Below are 25989 nucleotides of genomic sequence, written 5' to 3' on the forward strand. Positions count from 1 at the left end.
CAAAATTGCGAGATATAAACTCACAATTGTGAGATAAAGTCAGAACTGTGAAAAAAAAAGGCAGAATTCCAGGAAAAAAGGCAGAAGTGTGAGATATAAACTTGCAATTTTGCTTACTAGTGACGAGATACTTTAACAGTAATTGACAACATTCATGGTGACTTGGTTTGCATTTCTAATTATTAAATATTGAATGGAACGTGGGCTTTAGAAGTGGTAGTTCAGTAATTTGACTTCTAACTGCAAGTTCATGAGTTCACATCCCAGCACCAGCAGGTTGCACTCCTGGGGCCCTTGATCAAGGCCCTTAACTCCCAGCTGATAATAAATGAGATCATTGTAAGTAATATAAAAGCTGGATGAAGGGATCTGCCAAATAATGTTCACTGAACTTCAGAATGAACATCATGAGACTTAGGAAGAATTATTCCATCATTGACGGGTTTCACTGAAACATCAGGAACAATAGGTTTGCTCAAGGTTTTGTTTTTATGTCTCTTTCTCTCACAGTGAGAACTCCTGAGCCTTGGTTTCTAGCTGTGTGGTGGGTTTTATGTGTATTTACTCCCTGTGTGGGGTTTCTGGTTTCCTCCCCCAACAAAAAAACATGCATTGCCCCTAGGTGTGTGTTTGGGGGTGTTTTCTTGCAATAGACTGGCATCCCATCCAGAGTGTATTCCCACTGTTAGCGGAGTTCTTAGGCTCTTCAAAGTTCTGCAACCATGGACCAGGTAAATGTTCTTCTTCACCAAGGCATGAGGTTTTACCCACAAGCCTTGGTGAAAGTCTGTGAAAGTCTGAGTCAAGACCCAATAATAACCAATCTATGACAGCATTCTTAAACACTCTTATCTGACACTATCTAAACACCAGTATGTGTTTGGTGAGAGATAAACGAGAGCTGGGAAATGTTACACGAGATTAAAAGGTGCTTAGGGAGTAAACAGTATGAGCAGTATACAGAGCAAATGATGTAAGCAGACCAGGCAATGTCTGTGTTGTGCTATGTTGCCATAGCAAGCATGGGGCCAGCAGCAGTGTCGTTACTGGAGAAATGAGCATGTTTTATCATAGACGTTGACAAATGATTGATGAATGTACCAATCCAATGTATTAATTATTCATCCTACATACATTACGTCATTCATTGCCCTATAATATTTTACAACCTTCAGACAAATTAGCATTAGGTACAATATAGCAGCTGTAAACAGTGGTTTCCTCAGCATGCAAACTTATTTTTAGTTCCTAAGACAAAAAAACACAGTGGTGAGAAATAAAACCAGAGAACTATGAAGACTTTCCAGTAATGGAAAGCTTACTAGCTCCTACAAAACACTGACAATGAAAAATTTCAATTGTGACACATCCATAAACAAACTATATGTACACTTACTCCGATTGAGAATAAATGCATTTTGACTAAAACTCATAACTCGATTGCGAACTGGCGGGAAAAAAACTGAGAAATCGTCCCTACAATTCCAACGCACTCTCCTGCGAGGTCTGGTTAACATCAGTTATTACCACATTAGCATAGTCCATAGTCCATGAGTTTACGATGGAGATGCGTTACAATGACACATCGTAACTTGAAAATGTTGTACCTCGAGACATGGCCTAGCCCATAAAAAAATGGTGGTTGTTATGGGGTGGTATACAGTTAATAAACTTTCTTTCGGCTTCTCCCATTAGGGGTTGCCACAGCAGATCATCCGCATGTTTGATTTGGCACGTTTTTACGCTGGATGCCCTTCCCAACGCAACCCTCCCCATTTATCCGGGCTTGGGACCGGCACTAAGAGTGCACTGGCTTGTGCAACCCTAATGGCTAGGGTTGGTTCCCTGACCGGGGATCGAACCCGGGCCGCAGCTAATAATTAAACAAATTACAGTACAGAATTCAGCATAACAGAGCAATTTACACTACCGTAACGTATAAACGCCGCTGGTTCGTGAGTGGAGGCGGAGCCAGACGTGCTCTGTTTCCGCATCTGGAAACTCTGATTAAATAAGAGAGACAAAAGCTACAATCAGGCTTTGAAAACACAGCAAAAAATACGCACTCTAACACCGAGAGTCGTATATTGAACGAAGATTGAAATGCTGCGTAAATGTACAGATGTACTCGTTAAGGGACTACCTAAGGGACTACCTGCACTATTATTTGCTTTATCGACATACAGATATATAGATTTGTAACTAAATTGTTCAGTTAGATATAATCAATTGTGAAATTTCCTACATTGCTAGATTCTAGCTAACGAACAAAAGACCAGTGTGTCTCGGTCCATGCCGAAACCCCCCTACCCCCACCGCCATCTCTCCCACTTTGAATTTGAAAATGAAGCTGAATGCAGAATTGTTTCAGTTAATATGGCAGGACATTATGGAAAACATTTCAATAATAAGACTAATAATTGAATAGTCACGTATTCGTGGTTAATACATGGTTAAAAAACGAACTCAGGGGAGGTGAGTAAGGGGAGTTCTGAATGGTAAAGAGGCCTCTGGCTGGGGAAAAAAAGCTTGACAGTCCCTGGTGTAAAATACAGCAGGAGGTTTGGAAAGAAGGTGTGTGTGTGTGAGAAAGAGGTTTGTACTCTCTGAACCCAGTTGTAAGATGACGTAATGAAGTAATCTCTCTCTATCCCGACTACCCCCTTCTTTATGGTACTACAGTTTGATGTAAATAAGAGTTATGGCAATTATATTAATGGCTTAATGGTGACAATAATGATGATGTAATACATTCACTTTTATTTAAAGGCCTCCAGTTAAGATTGCAGTCTGTCTCGGTTCTTAGGTTTTCCCCTGTGGTAATGGGTTGCATGTGTAGAATCTCATGTATATACACAAGGGCATGGCTAGTTCTTTTTTTTTTGCTTATCAATGCAAGCCTGAGGTCTCTTTTTGAGGGAAAATACTAACGTACTGTAAATGGTTTCTTCTACGTTTGAAATTGTGCCAATTTTTGATTTAAATATTGGCACTAAAACCCGAAACAGGCGTGGTAACAATTTGGGGAAAGAACACATACGGCTGAAAAATCAGCTGTTCCAAGAAATCTTTCAGTATCCGCAGATTTCTCGCAATTGAAGAACAAATAAATGGTCAACGATCAACACGTTATTTAAAGAAATTTTATATAGCGATACCCGCTATGTCAAAAGTATTGGAACATTAATTTTTTTCAGCCATACGATGTTGGAGGCACACAGTTGCATGTCTTGGAATACCGTAGGCATGAAATGTTCCCTTCCCTTAATCTAAGAAGTCCAAATCTGTTTCAGCATGACCCTTTGCACAAAGCCAGCTCTGTGAATATATGATTTCTATAGGTTTGAATGGAAGATCTCCTGCTATAGAGCTCTGACCTCCACCCTACTGAACACCTTTTGGATAAATTCAAATGCTGACTGTACTCCAGGCCTTCTAGTACCTAAAATCCTCCAAATCTCCACTAACCTGCTTCAAAATCTTGTAGAACATCATCCCAGCTTACTTTAAGAGAAATGGGGACTCAATGTTGTATGGGATGCTCAAAAAGCACATACCAATCTAATGCTCAGGTGTCCACCAGCTAAACAAATCAGAATGTGGTATTAAAGACACTTGACACTAGTTAGGGTTTCTGAAACAAAGATACATGTTCAGACCAGGCATGTTCAGACCACGCCACTGTTTACAAACTTAAAACTGTAGGCGGCAGCGTTGTAACAAAAAAAATCAATGATGGTAAAAATGGTGTCAAGGCCGTCCACAGACCCTGGACTTTGGATCGCAGCCCACAGCCGTCCACGTTTACTTCATCGATACCAGTTTTTCTAATACTGGTACCAACAATTTATCACATGCATTCACCTTTTTGGAGAACATTTCATATGCAATTCCTCTACTTGACCATGGATGAAAGAGGGATCACGACAAAGATGCTACCGTTCACATTTATTGATTTTTTTTTAATTAATAATGAATTATAAATTACTGAAAAATGGCTTTTAGAGAAGACACAGAAGTGATGCGATAAGTTTGCTGATATTCCCACTGTACATGCATTGAAACTTGAGAATTGTACATTTGAATTGGGCAAATAAAGATTTGTTTAGTAAAATATATTTTTTTGTGTAATTTCAAATATATTGCATCTGATTTGAATGTTAAGTGGATTTATGTGTGGATTTCAGAGTATTTACATAGATAGAAAATTCTGAAGTATTTGATGCATTAAAGGTGGGCTGCTGGTGCAGCGAGTAGCATTGCCTTGTCAGAGTTCCTTGGGTTGGATCTTGGGTTACTGTAATCTCAGGTTACCATGAGCACAGACTCTGTGTGCATGTTCTTCCCGTGTCTTCATAGGCTCTCGGGTTTCCTTCCACCGTCCATAAAAACTATGCCAGCCTTCTATACTATGCTGAAGATGAAGCAATAAACGAACAAAGATATATATGAGTTTTAACTTATAACAAAGTAACATTTTGCCCAGGGGTGTGTGAAGTATCACCATGGGGTAATCAGCTGGGATTTGTTTAATTATAGCAGTGCATATTAAAACTCAGCAGTATTAAAAAAGTATACTAATGGAAGCCTCTTCTGAAGCTGGCTCACAAGAAAGTCCACAATCAGTTTGCTGAAGACAATCTGTTCAAGAGTATGAATTACTGGAACCATGTCCTGTGGTAAACAGAGATAAACCAAGTATGTTTGGCCAAGTATGTCTTCAGACCTAAACCCTATTAAGCACCACTTCCTCAAACGGAAGGTGGAGATGTGCCATGTGTCTGACATCCAGCAGCACCGTGATGTCATAATGGAGGAGTGGAAGAGGATCCCAGCAACAACCTGTGCAGCTCTGGTGAATTCCATGCCCAGGAGGATTAAGGCAGTGCTACATAACACAAAATATTGACACTTTGGACACTGTTTTGACATGTTCATTTAGGGTGTACTCACTTTTGTTGCCAGTTATTTAGACAGTAATGGCTGTATGATGAGGTTTGTTTAGAGGACAGTACAGCTGCATGTTGACTATTGTAAAGTATATCCAATTATACATTCATTATAAAATTAGGCAACTTTCCATCCAAACACACACACACACACACACACACACACACACACACACACACACACACAATGATTGTGGATGATTGTGGAAAGTGTTATGATGGAAAGTCAGGGCTGTCAAATTTCACGTTTACTGCATTTCTGTTTTACCATTTTTTATTATATATATATATATATATATATATATATATATATATATATATATATATATATATATATATATATATATATATATTAAAAGTAGACATAAATATATAAATAATGCAACACATTTATTCCTGACATCCTTTCTTTACTTCGATACAAAAAAAAACCCCACTGTCAAATTATTTGATATAATTCTTTGTTTTACTGATGCGCCAAGTCTCAGATCAAGCGCCATAATCCGCCATGATGCACACATCCGGCAATTAAAACCGTCCGTGTGGAAACATAGCGAGAAATTCCAATTGGTGATCTGATGATTCGCGTAATTTAAAACACCACAATTATTTTATAACATTTACAAGAATATTTAGTCTTAATGCTCTATGTTGAGTCTGGTTTTTAATAATAACTAACATACATTTGCATAAAGCCTCCATATTTGTCCACGGCCATGTTGATTTGAGTATGAAAAACTTTAACTTTTGTTCATTTGAGGTACATTTAGAACAGATAAAACACACACACACACACACACACACACACACACACACAGTGAATGGGGTTTCAGATGATACCTTGGTGGCATGTGAACACAAAAACAGCAAAATAAATATTTTTTCGCTTCATTTTGCTATATTTCATTATCATCACACTCTAAAAAAAGATGTTTACATATGTTTGATACATTTTAAATTATTTACATGAACAAAAAACGGTTGTTTTTACACGCCGTGTCTTTTACTACGCCTACGGCTACAACAAACTTTGAGGGTGTTCTTTTTTCTCTTCAGGTTGATGGACAACCCTGTCGTCCAATGAGAGCTCGAGGTTGAGGCGCGTCCTCGTGGAAAGGGGTGGGGCTTCGGTTGTATCGTAGGCTGAGCTTACGCTTTCATCTGGCCACGCATCGGCTCGGCGTGTCACGTGGTCACCGCTGCCCAGAGCAGGACAGGGATTTTTTTTCGTCCTCGTGCTGCGGGGATACGAGCACGCGCTGGGGTTGTTGTTTTTTTGTTGTTGTTTTGTTGCTGCCGTGCGTGTGCATGCGTGCGCGTCGGTGTGCATGCGTGCGTGCCGAAAGCGGGGGATTTATATCTATTTTTATACATATATTTATTATTTTTTTGTCTATCGGAGCTGCTGAAACGGGACTCGGATACGCGACAACATGGACTGAGTTTGTGCGTGTCGGATTTGTGCACGCGTGCGGGATAGGACTGTCTCGCGCGCGTCTCTGTCCCTTTTCCATGTCTGTGTGTCTGGATTAATGACGGTGCCTGTTTTCATAGTGCTCACGGAACTCTGGATTAAAAGGACACGTTTTTCCTCTTCTTCTTTTTGATTATTTTTTTTCTTCCAAGCTTGTTTTTTTCCCTTTGGTACTTTTATCTAAGGTATAAAACCAAGAATGGGTTCTTTAACTTTATTCTGGATTGAAAAAAGACACAGCATTGCTAAAGAATGGACCTCGGAGAGTTTTTGGAGTGTGTGTTTTGGCACGAGCTGCTGAGCTAGATTACCCTTTTGAAGAAGAACTTTAAAGTGCAAGCAGCATTTATTTATTTTTTTTGCTCAATGGAAATAAACTTTTTCCTCTTTAAATATTAAAAAAAATATCAATTTTTGCATAGAATTTTTTTTCTCCAGTCTGATAAAATGGCCAGTCCGTCTACAGAGAAGGCTTGTTTTTCGGATGTGAGAAAGGTGGGTTATTTAAGGAAACCCAAAAGCATGCACAAAAGGTTTTTTGTTCTGCGAGCGGCAAGTGATACCGGGCCCTCCAGGTTGGAGTACTACGAGAATGAAAAAAAATTGAGACACAAGTCCGGGGCTCCGAAAAGGTCAATCCCACTCGAGAGTTGCTTCAATATTAACAAAAGGGCGGATTCCAAAAACAAATACCTCGTCGCCCTTTACACCAAGGACGAATATTTTGCTGTGGCGGCAGACAACGAGCTGGAGCAGGATGCATGGTATCAAGCCCTAGTTGACCTCCACAACCGAGGGAAGGTCCACGAGAGTGCTAAAACCAACGACGCAGGGGATGAGAATTACGGCGAGAATACGCCTGGGCCAGCTTTCAAGGATGTATGGCAAGTAATACTGAAACCAAAGGGACTCGGACAGACCAAAAATCTGATAGGAGTTTATAGACTGTGTCTCACAAACAAGACATTAGGTTTTGTGAAACTAAATTCTGACGCTGCGGCAGTCGTTTTGCAGTTGATGAACATCCGGAGGTGTGGTCACTCCGAAAACTTCTTTTTCATCGAGGTCGGGAGGTCTGCGGTGACTGGGCCTGGTGAGTTTTGGATGCAAGTTGATGACTCTGTTGTGGCGCAGAATATGCATGAGACGATCTTGGAGGCAATGAAAGCCATGAGCGAAGAGTTTCGGCCCCGTAGCAAAAGCCAGTCATCGTCCATATGCTCCAACCCCATTTCCGTGCCACTGAGGACGAGGCATCATCACAACAATCCTCCTCCAAGTCAGGTGGGGCTGGGAAGGCGTTGGAGGGCAGAAAGTGTGACTGCGACGTCTCCAGCCGGCCCCGGCAGACATAGCCATTCATTCAGAGTAAGGGCTTCTAGTGACGGAGAAGGAACTATGTCTCGACCGGCATCTGTAGACGGGAGCCCCAGTAGTCCAAGATCTGCTAGGCCACAGTCCCAAAGGCACAGGGGCAGATCCAGACTGCATCCACCGCTAAACCATAGCAGGTCTATCCCCACACCATCATCACGATGCTCCCCATCAGCTATCAGTCCTGTAAGTCTGTCCTCTAGTAGCACTAGTGGACATGGTTCGACTTCAGATAGTCTTTTCCCCCGACGCTCCAGTGCCTCGATATCAGGTTCGCCCAGTGATGGAGGCTTCATCTCCTCTGATGAATACGGTTCCAGTCCATGCGATTTCCGAAGCTCGTTCCGCAGCGTGACTCCTGACTCACTTGGACATACCCCTCCTGCCAAGGAGGAGGAATTGAATAACTATATATGCATGACCAGGTCTGGTTCACTAACTAGTACTGGAAGTCAGTCCAGAGGAACGCCGTCTCATATGGATGAGCCAGATTTGGAAAAGTGTTTCAGGAAAAGAACTCATTCCTCAGGCACCCTATCACCTCCAACCTCAAGCCACCAAACAGCACCTTCACAGTCATCTGCTGCATCTTTAGATGAATACACAGTTATGACGCCAGCAGATAATCGCAGTCGTTCTGCATCATCGTCATCGCCGTTAATATATCAGAACCTGTCCACAAATTCATATCCTGAAGAATGCTTGGATATACCAACAGCAGAAGGAGGTAGCAAGTCTAGTCACAAGGATGATGGGTACATGCCAATGTCACCAGGTGTAGCTTCTGCAGTGGTAACAGGAAACAGTGGAGACTACATGCCCATGAGTCCAAAAAGCATTTCAGCCCCACAACAGATTATCAATCCACGGCAGCACACACGAGTGGACTCGAGTGGCTACATGATGATGTCACCTAGCGGTAGCTGTTCGCCGGATCTTTCTGCAAACTATAGAAAGATCTGGACCAATGGCATGAACCCCACGCTGTCCATTGAGAGCACAGAAGGAAAAGTGTCCTCATGTGGAGACTATATAAACATGTCTCCTGCTAGCGGCTCAACCACTGGCACCCCACCAGACTGCTATTTTAACCCTGTGGACGAGCTGTCCAGGCCAACACATGCTTACTACTCTCTGCCTCGTTCTTTCAAACATGCCAACAGGAAGCAGGACCAGAGCCCTCTGCGGATATCGCTTGGCAGCGGTCGCTTGGTTTGTGCCGACTCTTCCTCATCGTCGGCGAGCAGTGACAGTTTGGGTGGTCAGTGTAGTACACAGCAACCTTCCGTGAGGCCCAAAAGGTCAGAGGTCAACTCTAGACTGGTTCGACCGACAAGGCTATCGTTGGATGCGAACAGAGCTAGCACTCTTCCACGTATGCGTGAAAACCCTTTCCCAGGTGAGCCCAAAAGCCCAGGAGAGTATGTAAACATTGAGTTTAATGACAAAGCATTTTCGGCGAGCTTAGCATCACTGTTTTCACCCGTGTTTGCTGGTAATGGAGGTGAAATACATTCAGAGCCTCCTCCTTCGGACTACATGAATATGCAGCTAGGGTCACAAAACTTGCTTTCACAGTCTGAAAAGCCGAAGTCCAATTCCCCTGACTACGCCATTGTTGGTTCTTCTGAAAACTTGCCCTCTTCGCATCTCCTGCCATGCAAAAGTATCCCTGAACGTGACTACATGAGTATGCAACTGGGCTCTTACTCCACAGCCTATCCTGATTCCCAAAGTATTCTTATAAACACTTTGTTACAGGACCCACTTTGTTCAGAGTCCCACAATGATAACATCTCAACATTAGGTGCAGCCCCAGAAAGGTCTGTGCTTATTGGCCCTTTGACAGATTTCTGTGGTTTCTCTCGAGTAAACCCGACTCCTCCAAGAAACCAGGGTGCCAAAGTGATCCGGGTTGATCCTCAAGGAAGGAGACGACACAGCTCAGAAACGTTTGCCTCCACAACAACCAAAGGGACAGTAAGCACAACCACAGGCTTTCAGTCAGATGTCAAACGCCACAGTTCTGCTTCATTTGAGAACGTTTGGCTTAAGCCCATTGAGACTTCCACGCCCTCCGCTCCTCCTGCTGCTGCTGGCACAGCATCCGCCATTGACCCTCAGAACCAAATCGGCCTGAACTACATCGACTTGGATCTGGCTCAGAACCGAGAGCCGCACGTCCCGGATTGGAGCTCGAGCTTCCAGACACGGCAGGTGGATCACGGGGTTGCAGAGGCAGCGGAGGAACCGAGAGCCTATGCCAGTATAACCTTTCAGAAAGCAGATGACCCCAGAGGAAACCTCACTTACAGAGAAGGTAAGCCTCAAACAACATGCATGCTCAGTCACGTTTAGATTGTAGCGCTCAGACACTGAATTTGTCCCTGAGCATGTTTGTGTGGAAAAAGTGAGTGTGAAAGATCTTGTCACTGCATTCAGTAAGGAATGTGCATGTCATGCTGTTTATAAAACAGCTCCCAATCACACAGTTTGAGCTTTCAGCGGAAAATCCCTTCGCTAAAACTTCGGAGGGTTGTAACTACACCCCAGGTGTCCACACTGTGACAGACAAATGAAGACTGCTGTTTCTGTAAACAGAGTGCCGTGAACTGGACTTGCTCGAACACTCTGACCCGTATAGCCTTATCTGTATTGTGCTTCTTAGAGCTGGAGTTGGTCCTCGGTGACTCAGCAATGAGTGACTCAGCAATAAATGTTGATTTAGTTGTATTCATATAGCAGAAGATTAATATCAGAGCTCGGCTCTGTGTGAATAATTTTTTCTCTTTACACTTAGAAATATGTGCATGAAGAAAATACTCCACACCGAACGAGTTAATGTATAACGAGTATAATGACTTCTTTAGTTTTCCCCCCACCCATAACTTCGTTGCTTGCATGCCATGATTCTGACTACAACGTTTTTGTCTTTCTCATCTTTCGCACCTCAAATAGATTGGCTTTTAGAATTAAAAATTTTATGCTAATACCACCATCATCATCATTACACATTAGCCATTTATGGATCATTTACTAAACAAGCCCCGTCTCTGATGTACTTGAACTTGGTGCAACTGCATCGTATAGATGCTAATAATTAAGATTTTACATATTTTTAATGCTTTAGGGTAGAGTTTTTTCCTGTAAGTCAAGGTTACTTTGAATCTAATAATTCTTGGTCCAGTATACAGACGCTACGCTTCTCACCTTATGAACGAGTTACGTTCCGAACGACCGTCCGTATCATGAATTTGTTCGTAAGCTGTTACTGTGTTCGTTATTGACTACGCTTTTCTCCTAATGATGTAAGAGCTATAAATAATATTTAAAAAAATATATTTGTATTTACTGAAACAAATCGAAATAATTTAAATACTGTGTACAATATTTTGTATTAAGTAATAAATTAAAATAAAAAATGTAAACTAATAAAAAATATAATTTGGACCCGAGTCCAGTGCGCATCATGTAGACTTGTTACGGTCGACGACCAGCTCGCGGTGGCATTTTTTCCGTTTTGAATTTTTCCGACACCGAACAAATTTCACTTTGAGGACAGGTTTGTTCGAAAGTACGTAAAAGTGGGGAGCGTCTCTATCATATAATTTTCCAAACATGCATATTAATGAGGACTTTTCCTCAGCGCGAACGATGTCGTTAGCCTATTGAGGGACAGGTAAATGGTTAGAGAGTGGCTTTGAGTTTGCCGTTCTGCTCGTTATTGTATTGTTTGTCAAATTGCTTTGTTGAGCGATTGAACGATGAGCAGACGCCCGGGTGGTGTTACTTATGACTCTGTGGGTGGGTGTGTGGATTGGTGGGTGGGTGGATTTGTGTGTGTGAAAGCTCTGTGTATCTGAGTGTGTGTGAATGCTCTGTTCGTGTGAACCCTTTACGGACCCCCTGCCTCTGTGAGGCCACAGCAGCGACAGGAGCTGAGAGGTGTTTGTTACACAGCTCCACTGAACCCGATGTGCTTCTCATGCAGCTCAAACGCCTTTGCTCTCTCTCACTCACTCTCTCTCTCTTTCTGAGGTGAAAGAGTTCTTTGGTGGGCCAGGTCAGGGTGAGATGAGTTAGCATCCCACCCCTTTCCAAGTATCATTTTACCTTTACTCTTTCCCACACACTTTCGTGGTTGTAGTGGTGCACGTGTGCTTATGGAAATGGTTGTTTTTAAATTCTTTTTGGTGTGTGTGTGTATTTGAATATTTTGACTCAAATTATAGGTGCGGGCTACACTGCAGCTGGTTGCCCTCGGCGCCAGTCTCCATGGTTACACCGTGGCCGCAGCGTTCGCTTTTATGTCGCAGCATGTTAAGGGGGCCGCAAGAGCAAGTCGCTGGGTGCGACTCGGGGCCACGCACCGATTGGTTGGTTGGGGTGACCGGGTTCTCCAGTGGGCCGGATCAAGATGAGACAACCTGAGGCTCCGCCCAGTCCAGGCCATCTTAGGAAGGAAGAGTTAGGGTGATCAATGAACCAAGCATGCTAGGGGGATAGATTTGAATATAGAGGTTTTTTGCTGGTTAGTGGAGTCTTGGCTGGACTGTTTATTTGTTAAAGATCAGACAATAGATTGGGCAAATTCAGATTTCTGGTTTATATCCGTGTGCTTTCGAAGCGTTTGTTTGGCGTTGGCGTGTGTGCACAGGCTTTTAAATATCCGCTTAAACGTTTGATTAGGATTCCCCTTTTGCTCTTTGCAAAGGTAAACAGATGGTGCTTTAAATTAGTGTGATTATAACGTAACTGTACGTTCAGGACATGCAGTTATAAAATATTATTCAACTCAACTCAAGTCCCAGTTGTATCTTATATTTCACTTACTGAGAAGACTCATACCGAGTGCGTACTCAGCCCTGAGCTTCCACTCGTTCCACCCCGCTCCACTGGTCTGGTGAAGTTCTTCAGAGCCCACTGCTCATTCCTCGCCACCACAAAGTCCTCACCTCAACTTATCTCACCTCCTTCTTGCTCTGTGTGCATCGTTCTGACAGTCTGTCTCGCTTTTTCTTTCCATTGTTGTCATTTTACTCTTTTCTTTACTTTCTTTATTCCATGCTCTCTTCGCTCTTTTCTCACCCACCTCTTTCTGTTTTCTCATTCCTATTTTTCTCAATTTTCCCGTCTCTCTTTCTGTCACAGTCTTGCTGCTTCTTTCTCTTTTTCTTTCTATCACTTGTTCTTTCTTATTTCTCTTTGATCTTTTTCTTTTTCTTTCTCTCTCTCTCTCTCTCTCTCTCTCTCTCTCTCTCTCTCTCACTCACTCACACACACACACACACACACACACACACACACACACACACACACACCTTTTGTCTTTCTTGTTCTCTCTCTCTCTCTCTCTCTCTCTGTCTGTCTGTCTCTTTCCTTGTCTAATACTCCTGCTGCTTGTCGGGCCTTTTTGCTTTTCTTTCAACATTTCCATTCCCTTTCCTTTTTTTTCCCCCAATAACTCTTACTCACACCGACACACCTCTTTCTGTCTTCCTCTCATTTTCATTCTGTCCATCAGAACTCACGTTGTCCTTTTTTTATCACTTTTTTATACTTTTCCCATTTACACTTATTCCTCTCTCTCACTCATACACTTCCTTCCGCCTTTCTCTTTTTCTATCTCTTTTAATCTTCTTCACAGTCTCTACGTTTTCTCACCCCTTGTATTGTTCCCTCTTTCTCCCAACATAGAGCATAAAGATAAAATATTCTAGTAAATGTTTGAAGGTAATTATGGTGTTGTAAATGACGGAAATCATCAGGACACGGAACAGAACTTTTGCCATGTTTCCACACGGACGGTTTTAATTGCAGGTTCTGGTGCTTGATTTGAGCTTTAGGCGCATCAGTAAAACAAATGTAAGGTGATTTAAATGTATTTTTGGGTGGAGTTTATTTATTTACGTATTTTATATCTGATTAAAGAAAGGACCTGAATAAGCGTGCGTTGTGTTGAATGTTTTAATTTCGCATCTTTTATACAAATGGTCTCAGAAATGCCTGCTGCATTAATCCCACTTTAATTAAATTAACATGCGTGTGTGTATATATATATATATATGTGTGTGTGTGTGTGTGTGTGTGTGTGTGTGTGTGTGTGTGTGTGTGTGTGTGTACATATATACATATATATACACACACACACACACACACACACATACATACACTTAGTATTCTGTAAGTAAGAAGGAAAAAAGCTGGGAAAGTAGGCTGTGTGTGTGTGTGTGTGTGTGTGTGTGTGTGTGTGTGTGTGTGTGTGTGCACGCACACCTAAGTCTTCGATTCATTGAGGTCACAGCAGCAATGGAAACTTTGTCAAGTGCGTTCGCTCAGGCATGTCTGCGCCACTTCACTCGCTTTTTTTTTTCTCCCGCCAACACACGGCATTGCGCTCCTGTGTGTTCAGCACTTTGTCTTTTTGTGCGAAGTGTACAACGCTGACCTGTGTGTGTGTGTGTGTGTTACTTGTTCACCTCAGGTTCTCTGTGTTGTCTGCGTGTTCATCTCAATGTGTGTTGTGTGTCTGTATTGTATTATTTGAAGAGCAGATGAGAGGAAAAGTGTGTGTGTGTGTGTGTGTATCTGTCTCAACTTGCTGAAGTAGGCTAAACATCTGGTGTGTGTGTGTGTGACCGAGACCGTGTGTGTGGTGGGGGTAGATGGAAGTTTTTCCTTTGCTAAAGGGAATGGTATTTGGCACACAGGGTCTCCCACTATACACACACACACACACACACACACACACACACACACACACACACACACACACACACACACACTAATAGTGAGGCTTTTTTTCACAAGCTTCCAAAATAAGGTGTCCTTTTTAAAGTTTTTTTTATTTTTTATTCTGATTGCTTTTACATCTGATTTGCATTTGTGTGTGTGTGTGTGTGTGCACGATTTTTTTCCCCTCAGATTTTTAGGAAGTCCTTTATGGATTCCTCCTGTGCTCAGTTTTTACGTGTCAGTGTTTGCAATCAGAAATGCTCCCTGGTTTACACAAGTGTGTGTGTGTGTGTTTGGTTGGGGGGGTGTTCAAGTTCGCAAAGGCTACTCCACACGATCAGGTTATAGATTTAGAGGGAGTGCATGTGTGTGTTTTTTCTGGAGCCCGAAATGTTCTCCGTGTGTGAATATGACCTGTGTTTTGACGTCAGTGAGCGCACACACTGGTCACACATCTGTAACCGTATCCCCCACCGAGCGTGTACGAGTGTGTGTGTGTGTGTGTGTGTGTGTGTGTGTGTGTGTGTGTGTGATCAAGCTAAAATTGTCTTCATACGCGACCCCAAGCATTGGCTGGCTGTGTCTGTGTGTGTGTGTGTGTGTGCGCTGCATACATGCTTGACTGAATGACGTTAGTTCATTGAGCTCTTACCGGACGAGTACCTCCCCTCTTATGTGCCCTTATAAGGAGTTACAACCTATAAAGAGGCAGTAACTGTTACAGCGTCTACAAGTAAGGAAATTTCACTCCCCAAAACTGTGTGGTCTTCCGCACCCTCTCGGACAAGCGCATGGAACTACTTCCCCCTCGTAAATCCTCGACCTGCGCCGTTTCATTTACTAGCTAACTCGCCGCTGAGCCATCACTCGGTGCCCGTTAATGCAACACGATCTTATCACATATGGTGAACGATTTAGCCAATGAGTGCCTGAGTACAGAGTCAGGGAAATGTTATCCTCTACCGCATCATACCGAGTTCTGTCCTAGTATTGCAAGTGATTAGCTCTCGATACGTTTAACGCAATTAAGGACCTTTGTGTCACCTATCTGCATGCTCGGGACGACCTTCTGCGACCTGTTTACATGGTGAAACGCTTGCTACCGTACACCAGTACATTGTGTCTGCCCATGTGTGTAGTGCAGTAGGTGGTTGGGTTCTAAAGCACAAGACATGGCCTAGCCTACTTAGGAGTCTTAAGGAATGGCCATCAGTATGAGGTAGTATACTGTAATTTGTTAATAATGGAACAAATTACGGTACATAAATTACAAAAATAGCAGTTTGTAAGACTATATAAAATATACAGTGTATATGTATGGGGTAGCAGGTGCGTGGACGAGTGCCGGTTAGCGAGCAGAAAGGCGGAGCATACGCTACTACATTAGCTTGCCGCGTTGGTTGGTATTTTATTTTTTTTTCTTTCAAATACCCCAAGGGAGGCTAAATCTCGGCAGCAACAAAGCGAATGTCCAAGGTGTGGAATAATTCGCATGGATTGCTAAACCCATCAGCGGATACTTTATTTGTGGTCTTGACACAATTTGGTTGGCAGAGCAACTGTTTCAATGCTTTAATAAGTCAAATACAAGATTCTGAAAGAGTCCCGTGCAGTTTTTTTGTTTAGGTTTTTTTTGCAAGGAAGCATCATCAGAAGGTCTATGGATTTCTCCACTCGAGCCTGGAAATCTTCGTGAGTTATTCCGGCTATTTCTGGGACAAAAACTTCCTATTGCACTTATAATAGCTAAGCCATTTCCCGCCATATTTCAAAACCAGTAAATCCGCAGATTATAGCCGATTGTCTCCATTCCTGAAACTGAAAAATCGTTTTCCTGAAAACTGTAAAAAAAAAAAAACTCGCACAATAAAGGTGTTCGAGAAACGTAATTAATGGTCCTCCGTGCGTTCAAAGAGGCCCTTCCGAGAATCCCAGCCGCCTTGTTTAGGTCGTCCCATTCCGTGTGCTTTTGGAGGCGGAGCCGTGTTTTCCGAACGGCGTTTCTCTTCCCTCGCCATGTGTTTGCCCAGAGCGGCAGCTTTTAATTTTGCCCTCTGCAATTTCCTTCAGCTCGCTGGTTTTCTAAGTAAAGACGAGGGTGCCTCTAAGACGGTGGCAACTATAAAAGCGCTCGCCTCGAGGATGTGAGGTAGACTTTCATGTTTTTCCGCACCGAGGGTGCCTCGTTATGTCGCTGTATTTATAGATGAGGTTTCACTGCAAACCGCTACTTCTCTGGCTCTCAGATTAGGCCAAGTCCTCTTCACTCAATTTTGCTCCCTCCATGCTTCGAGCTGGGGTGGGCGGGTAGTTCGTTCCACCGCTGTCTTCCGGCCAATGAAAGCATCAAAAGAGCAAAAATGAAGGAATATTATTAAAAACATTTTAAAATTAGCAAAAACCATATGCGAGGACTTAAATGGTTTTAATCATGTGATTGACCTCTATGTGCCACCTACCTCCGCAAAAAGTGAGGTCCATAAAAACACCTATAAAGTGGAAGAACTCAAATGTCCTGCTGAGGGCCCTGACCTCAACCCCACAGAAGAACATTGGCATAAACTGGAGCTGGAATATTCTTATTGAGCTCTTGGCAAGTAGGCATTGGGCAATGGGTATGTTCCCACAACCATGCTCCGAAATGTACTTGAAAGCCTTCCCTGAAAGGTGGAGCGGGAACAGCCAACAGTTTTGCAGTGGGATGCTGAGTACTCAGGTTTCCACTTGCAGTGGACCATATAGTGTACAATGAAACAGCAGTATATTACAACTCTGTAACATGTAACTCCCCAGCGTACTCCCTGCATTCAACTTGGCAGTCGGCTTTTTGCCAAGGTTGCAAACATGAAGTGCTTCATTATAAACTTTATCGGGATAGAATACAAAATGGCTGCACAGGGTCCTTGTCTATCTAGGAAATCATGTATTTAATCGATGTTACTCAAGTTAGGTTTGCTGGCAAACCGATGACAAACAACCTTGTAAAATTCACTTGGATTTTTTGTTTTCGTGTAAAGTTCCACCCTTAACGGAAACGCAGCTATTGTTAAAGCCCTCATGATATCGTTCTTGCAGAAACGTGCTGTCTAGCTTGTTTTCATCCTTCTCATTCTCGGAGACGAGGCTTGGCCCACTGCAGCTGTACTTACGCCAGGATAAACAAAGGAGGATGAACCCCCTTTTAGGCCCTAATGATCAGTAATGATACCGCCATCACTACCACCACCACCACCATGGGCCCCCATATACCTCCCTCCCTCGGATTTGCTGTAGTGCTTCATGTTGCAAGTGCAACCCTTTTACAGGTACTCTGTTAGTCTTGCTTTTCCTGCAGTTTGAGAGAGATTTGCATCCGCTCTAGGTATCCATTTCATCGACGATCAGACGGAGTGGCACCCGAAGGAGTAAACCAACGCTAACAGATTGCATTTTACCCGTATTAACCTTCTTGGTTTATATTAACTTTGATTCAAGTAGTCCTGCATCACCCCCAACCAAAGATCTTTGACCACCCCCTGACACAGGTAGTCCCCAACTTACAATGGAGATGCATTTGATGTCCACATCGTAAAATATTTAAGTCGAGACATGGCTGAGCCTACCCTGGAGTCTTAAAGAATGGTGATCAGAATGGGGTTGTGTACTGTAATTAGTTTAATTTAACAAATTACAATAGATAATTTAGCAAAACAAAGCAATTTATATTACTGTATAAACTATACACTATAGAGGTATGTAGCAGGGGACGCGTGAAAAAGCGCTGGTGTACGAATGGAGGGTGGAGCATCGCTGCTTTGTTTTTTTAAATTTTTTTACGATTTTGTCGTATCGCTATCATCGTTAGATCAGAAAATCGTAAGTCGATAATCGTAACTCGGGGACCGTTAGCATTAGCACCATTGAGAATTCATGTCTGTCTAGAACAGAGTGATTCGGCGGCACTTTAGTCCTTCAGCTTGTCCTGTTTTCTCAACAACTCATTTCTACACTTGGCTCAAACAGATCATGTTCCTTAGCTTTAACTTTCATGCTAATACCTGCCGTCAACACCGCTGCGCTCAGCGATAACAAGCCAAGCCAAGTCTCTGTCATCGGAGGTGGATTTGTTGAATTCATGTCATCCAGCCTACATGAACTAAACAAGCACATACATCCTGTTTGTTACTGCGAGGGTTGATCTACTCTTTCTATCCTGTTGCTGGCTTATTTTTTTCCTCTTCACAAATCTATTTGCGCACTTTGCAACACTTAGCCAAGTTTATTTGATGCCCAAGACACAACTTGCAGGTTGTTTTTGTTCTTACGTGAACTCTTTATCGGAGCACGAAGACTAAAACGATGCTTATTGCAGGGCGCAACCTAACATTTTGGTAACGATTTAAAAAAAAAAATCAGTAAGCGTCCTTTACAATGTTGGTCAACGGATAAGCATCTCAGAACTCTGCCCCAGTTAAACCTTGAAACAAAAGACCACTGATGTCATCCAGGATCAGGAATCTTAGGTAAAAACTGGTCATTTGAAGAGAAAATATATGTATTTGGAAAAAAAATAACCAGGCTATGGTTGTTCAACACGAATTAGCAGGAATACATATGTTCCTAGTAAACAACAAAACATTTTAGAATACACACTGATGGTGCGAGTTTTCTTTTTTTCTTTGTCTACATTATTTTAAAAGCCCTTGGCTAATAGTCTTTTGCCTATTAGCTTGTTGTAATTAGGAAAGATTACGAGATGACGTCAGGGTTTCAAGGTCATGTTTGAGTTCACAGCTGATTGGCTACTGTCGCGCTGACTGAGAGGGAGGAGACATTGTGTTTCCAATTCAGGTAACACAGGCAGTTTAGCTCTCTTGGCTCTCAAACAGATGACTAGGGCGAAGTTTTGTTTTTAATATTAGGTGTGTGTTTGCTTGCAACCTCTAGACTAGGGGCCTTTCAAGTGTTTCCGATCAAGGACCCCTTACACAATAGAGACATGGGGCAGGGACCCCTTGAAACAAAATGTATCAAACATAACCACTGATATTAAAAGAAACCAATCATATTATGCTTGTTATATTATGTTTAAACATGTACATGCATCTGTCTGTTTTTTAAATACATTTTAAAATCTTTTAAAAAGATTTATGCGTCATAAAAATATATTTTACAATGAATGTCAATTTATTAAGCTGTTTACAGTTTTTATTTTAATAGATTTGCAGTTTCATACATTTTTTCATTACATCAGGTGGACTATTATACATTTGCATGAACATCAGCTTTAAGTTTAATAGAACTTTAATGCAATAATTTGTATTTTTTTTTAATGTTTTAGGTTTTTACCCATGTTTATTTTTTAACAAAAAAGAAATTTGTGATTCAACATTAATTAGCAGACCCCTTGCAGTACCACCGTGGATTCACTAGGGGACACGGACCAGTTCACGACAAGAACTCAAACTGAATTTTTTTTGTTTGCTTTTTTAAAAAATGTAATTTTATTGTTTTGTGTTAACTGAGAATTTATATCTCTTCCCTTTTTCTGTTTTTTTTTCCTGCACAGAATGAACAGCAGCTACATCTCACTACCCATCAGGTCTCACTTTTTCTATCTCTAAAAAAAACCCAAAACAAAATACAGCAATCACTGATGCTTCATCAGCCTGACCAGCCAGACCTCAGCTTCTACCCCTCTAGAACCTGGACCTCCCAATGCACACTTGGAACTTTCCAGAATGCTGGTCCTCACAAATCCACAGTTCACATGAAACCTGGAGTCCTCAGGGTCTCAAGTCACACGATTAAATTTCAGAAGGATTGTACAGATCAAGGACCAGATAGTTTTATTCCTGTTCTACCACAGCATCTTGTCGAAAAATAGCGATTGTAATTTATTAATGAATTTGTCATAATTTGTGTCTGTTTCTATTAACGGGGACTGTCTGCAAAAAGAGTGTAGCAGCTATAAACACCTTTTTCCTCTCTTCTAATCAGCATCACTCTGATCAACGTTACATTTTCACTGGTTTCATGTTCATATCGACGGTACAGTTCTTGAACTGGAGACTCCTTCCCTGGAAACCTTGGACGTCTAGAGACAAAAAGAAAATCACTGTACCAACGATGTAAAGTTACACAACTGCACATTTTCTTTCGTTTGTTTCGTATTAATGGAGTCAAACATCTGGTTCATCAGATTTAAGAATCGAAGAGCACTGTGTTAAGACCTCCTCACCCTGTAGATCTTCTACAGCACAGTTCAACGCCGAAATAGTGTTTGGGATGTGGTACAGACTTCTTTATTTTTTTCTTTCAGTAAATAGCCGTACGCGATGTTTGCTCCATGGGTGCTTTTCTTTATTCATGCCTATAATCATATTTAATGGTATTTATGTCACTGATGGTACAGGTGTTAGAAAAACCAGGTACGTCATCATCTAACTGTGTTTTAATATACATTGTTGATGGTACTCTTACAGTTTTATCCTACATGCTATTTCAGCTGTGTTTTTATACCAGGTTTATACCGCATTTCAAATACCTAATTCTTCACGGGTAGACAAATCTAATAACCAGGGGTAGCTAAGGTGTCCTAGCTAGTAATGCTAGCTAGTTATATGAGTTATTTGAATATTTCCTCTAACCGAGTCATTTGTAAGCCCAACAAATGTATCATAATCAAATGCAAGGAATTCAAGAAAAAAATACATGAAAAAAAAAATGCAAGTTTGCATAATTTAAATTTTTTTCTTTTTTACGAGATGAAATAACACCAATCTCAGCCAATCAACGTCGTCATACAATTGCGGTCATTCGAGTTATGGGGTCGCTATTTATTTCAATAGTCCATTTTAAAGAACATATTTTCCTGAGCTGCATTATTTGGAGAGGGTCTTTTGCTGTTTTGTTATTATTTGTAGCTTTGTGAGCTTTGCCTTCAATAGAGTTTTGTGGGCGTCCCTAAATCAACTGGCCCATGTATATGCTTGGTACTAAATTCCAATGTCAGAACCCCTTTACACTTGGCCTAGTAAAGCTTTTCGATAAGTACAAAGCTACAATGTGTAACTGAGATCACTGATTTTCTTTCACTAAGTCCAACACAATCCGACGTTTTTTTAATTAGTCATATCATTTCGGCCAATGCAGGCGGTGGGATTTAGTGAACTGTAGTTACATCATCGTGTCCTGGTCTACTGGTTTGTCTACCCTTGACGCACTGTGACGCAACAAACCGTACACACTGCCAACAAACCTTCACACTGTGACCCATTTATTTTATTTTTCTTTTATTCTTTTTTTTTACATCTACTTTCCATGTTTTTTTTTCTTTCCTTACAAAGTATGTCATTGTTTTCGGCTCTTTAACGCTCTCACACTACTCCAAGGAGCCACTGTTTTAGGTACTATTTTTGATACAGCAGAAACTCTTCAGGTTTCACGTTTATACATTTTTCAGGACCCTCGGCAACCACAACTACCTGCACAACATCGCTGCTAGGTGACGCAAGGGCATATCGGCGCAAAAAAAGGCCATCTGCAATTTTCTCCTCATACAAACGCACAAAAAAGTTATTAGTATCGTCTAAACCAACCCTGTAGCTTTTTTCAACAGCAGGCTGTATCCTTCATGATTGATTTACGCTTCCAGGTGTAATTAGGCACCTATAAGTTTACGCCGCACTACCGCCAGGTCCGTCGATTTCCTGTAGGCTTTTAAAATGCATTTGGTACGAAGGTTCGCAAGATTGCAGGATGTACCTGTAGACCACAAAATGCCCCACACCACTTTCCGTGGACACGCCCACCTCAAAATTTTAAAATGCGCAAGAACACCAGGATTCCAAGGTGTTAGGAACCAGTTAGCAAGCTAATGCTTAATGTCACCTAATGGTTACGGGAGCATTTGTTGAGCACTACGTTTTATATATAAAACTATTTTTTATATAAAATTAAGTCCATTTAGATACTTAGCAATAGAACAAACGGTATTTTCTGGAAAGCGCATCTGGAAAGTTTTCACAGCGCTTCACTTTTTCCACATTTTATGTTACAGCATTATTCCAAAATGGATTAAATTCATTATTTTCCCCGAAATTCGACAAACTATACGTCATAATGACAACGTGAAAGGAGTGTGTTTGAAACCGTTGCAAATTTATTACAAATAAAATCACATGTACATAAGTATTTGCAGCCTTCGCTCGATTCTTTGTTGAAGCAAGTCTTTTTGAGTTTGATGCTGCAAACTTGGCACACCAATTTTTGGGCAGGTTCTCCCATTCTTCTTCGCAGTACCTCTTAAGCTCCATCGAGTTGGATGGGGAGCGTCGGTGCACAGCCATTTTCAGATCTCTACAGAGAGGTTCAATCGGGTTCTCGTCTTTGCCTGGGCCACTGAAGGACATTCACAGAGTCATCCCGTAGACACTTTTTTTTGTTATCTTTGCTGTGTGCTTTGGGTCCGTTGTCCTGTTGAAAGATAAACCATCGACCCAGTTTGAGGTCCAGACAGTCTGGAGCAGGTTTTCATCAAGTATGTATCTGTACATTGCTGCATTCATCCTTCTCTTGATTCTGACCAGTCTCCCTGCAGCTGAAAAACATCCCCACAGCATGATGCTGCCACCATCATGCTTCACTGTAGGGATGGTATTGGCCAGGTGATAAAAAGTGCCTAGTTTCCTCCAGACAATGATGCTTGGCAATTAATGCCAAAGAGTTCAATCTTTGTTTCTCATGGTCCGAGAGCCCTTCAGGTGGGCTGTTATGTGCCTTTTACTGAGTGGCTTCCGCCTGGCCACTCTACCATACAGGCCTGATTCTTGGAGCGCTGCAGAGATGGTCCACAAAGAAATGCTGGAGTTCTTTCAGAGAGACTATCACATTCTTGGTCACCTCCCTGACTATTGTTTTCCATTTACAGAAGATTAAGGCCACTGGGTTTATTTGGACCTTTAATACTGCAGAAATGTTTCTGTTCCCTTCCCCAGATCTGCACCTCAATACAATCCTGCCTCGGAGGTCTACATACAATTTTTTGGACTTCATGGCTTGATTTGTGATCTGACATTAACTGTTAACTGTGGGAACTTCTATAGACAGTTGTGTGTCTAATTAACTGAATGTACCACAAGTAGACTCCAATCAAGTTGTAGAACCATCTCAAGGATAGTGGAAACATGATGCACCTAAACTCAATTTTAAGTGTCATAGCAAAGGCTGTGAATACTTATGTACGTGTGATTATTTTTTTTTTTTTTTTTTTTCTGTTTTTAATTTTTAGTACATTTGCCAAGAACAAACTTCGTTCACGTTGTCATTATGGGGTAACACAAACTGTGGAAAAAGTAAAGCGCTGTGAATACTTTCTGGATGCACTGTACTTTTTTTCCTCATTGCAATACCAGTCTGCGATTTACAGTGCGTTGCTGTTAAACCTCGGAAGCCAGTACATATTCTTTCATTTACGTTAAAGTTTTTAATTTTGAGGGAATTTCTTTTTTCTTACTTATATTTTTGCATAATATTTTTTTTCCTGTGACATGCTCTCAATGTCTACAAGAATTAAGAGAAAACAAAAAAAAAATTCTCAAAGTGTCACACTTGCTGCTGATCGGAGAAACATTAATACACCAAGAACAAATGTAAATTATTGAGTCGAATATGTGCCACTTGTAATTTGCGTATTTAATGTCTTTTTTTTCACCTTGTGCCTTGATGTACAGTTGACATGGGATTTGGCGATATCTTCTGTTTCAAATTCTTTGCGTAACGTATAGTTTGTCTATATATATATTTTTTTTTAAGGGTGGAGTTTCAAGTCTTGTAAAAAGAAAAAGAAAAGGTACTTACCTAACCAGTACTGATATAACCTGCTCTGGGAAACATTCATGTCTCTTCACAACCAAGTGAAAAGCTCAGCCGAACCGGTCTTCCACTGTATATAGTGTATTGTAGAAATATAAAAAAAAAAAAAGAGTAACACATGTTTGATGAGTGGACCATTGAGAGTGTGTGGTCTAATAAATGCTGAAAAAGCCAAATGTTCTAAATATATATTTTTTTCTTGTTGTCTTGGGGTACTTTTTGTTCTTCTAAAGAAATTAACAAATGGGTTAAACAAGCGTTAAGGCGAGGCGTGTATACCTTCCTTGTTATACTTTTTTGAAATTGTATGTAATAAAGTAGAACTTTGTCTCTTAATGCTGTTTATTCCTCTGGTTTTTTTATTTATTTTTTTATTTTTACCACTTTAAATTTTGTCAAAAAAATTGTCCATGTTAGCTTAGATCACTAATTAGTTTTACTCTTTCAGCAAACATATTGGGACACCTGACTTCCACTTCCAAAAGTGGTTAATCTCCAAAGTTGGAGGCACACAAGTGTATAGGATGCCTTTGGACTCAGTGATTCAGTAGCATGACATTTACTCTTCATTGAGCACCTATTTAAGTGCCCATTACCAAACAATACAATTCCGCAGTGATTGACCTGTAATGAATAGACATTCTGTGTTGATAGGTTCTCTTTTTAGCCTTGTTCCTCACAAGGTTCCTCATACAATGTCAGGGAGTTTTTCCCGTCTATAGTAGCCACTAGTTCATTTATTTAGGATAAACTAAAGGAACAAACTCACAGGCACTCAACTTATACATTCATAAATTCATAACCTCTTTATCTTTTTAAAGCTGCTTTGGGACAATGTCCATTGTTCAAAGCTCTCTACAAATACAAGTGAATTGAATCAAATGGAACTTGAATTTGGAGACCCAAACTTCTTCCAGGAGGACAGTGACCCTGTAAACAAAGCCAGCTCCATTTAGATACGGTTTACATGGATTGGAGAGAAAGATCTGCCAACAGTACTTTACCTTATTCTCCAAGCACACAAATTCACGCAAACATGCTCCAAAATCTCGTGGAACATATTTCCAGAAGAGTTCTTATAACAGCAAATGTGGACTAAAAATGAAATGGTATGATCAAAGGGTGCATATGAAGCTTACGGTCAGGTATCCACAAACCTTTGCGCATAGGGTGTATTTTTTTCATTTGATAAGACACCTTTATCTAGAGTGACTTACTTATGCAACTGAGCAGATAAGGTTAAAGGCCTTGCTGAAATGCTCAGGAGAACCTGCTTGGTAGTGCTGGGATTTGAACTCATGACAGGTTCAACAGGTTAACCACCGGGCTTTTTCCCATAAAAAGTATTCTCATGCCAGAATGGGATTCAAACCTACAACTTTTGATTAGCTCCAATGCTAAGCCAAGAATTCCAGTGTACTATCAATTGCATTAGAGAGCAACAGAGTTAGTACAAAGCAGAGCACATAACAGGTGAATCAAACAACCTGACTGGTTAGAAGCTACGAGGTGGTATCAAAAAGTTTCGAGACTATCTCTGTTTACAGGAAGGTACTTGTTTACACACTATCTCCTTCAAAATAGTCCCATTGTACAACAATA

The 25989-nt window shown here is 41.3% G+C and overlaps 1 protein-coding gene across 1 annotated transcript; it reads left to right on the forward strand.

Moving 5' to 3' along the window:
• The first annotated feature begins 6146 nt into the window (after window positions 1–6146).
• irs1 (insulin receptor substrate 1) lies at window positions 6147–24723 on the forward strand. The gene is made up of 2 exons (XM_046863262.1): window positions 6147–10117; window positions 20081–24723. Exons 1-2 carry the CDS (start codon window positions 6871–6873, stop codon window positions 20083–20085), a joined length of 3252 nt encoding a protein of 1083 aa, XP_046719218.1. The 5' UTR covers window positions 6147–6870; the 3' UTR covers window positions 20086–24723.
• Window positions 24724–25989: the final 1266 nt, after the last annotated feature.

This window comes from Silurus meridionalis, chromosome 12 (genome assembly GCF_014805685.1).
Source record: "Silurus meridionalis isolate SWU-2019-XX chromosome 12, ASM1480568v1, whole genome shotgun sequence".
Classification (NCBI taxonomy): Eukaryota; Metazoa; Chordata; class Actinopteri; order Siluriformes; family Siluridae; genus Silurus; species Silurus meridionalis.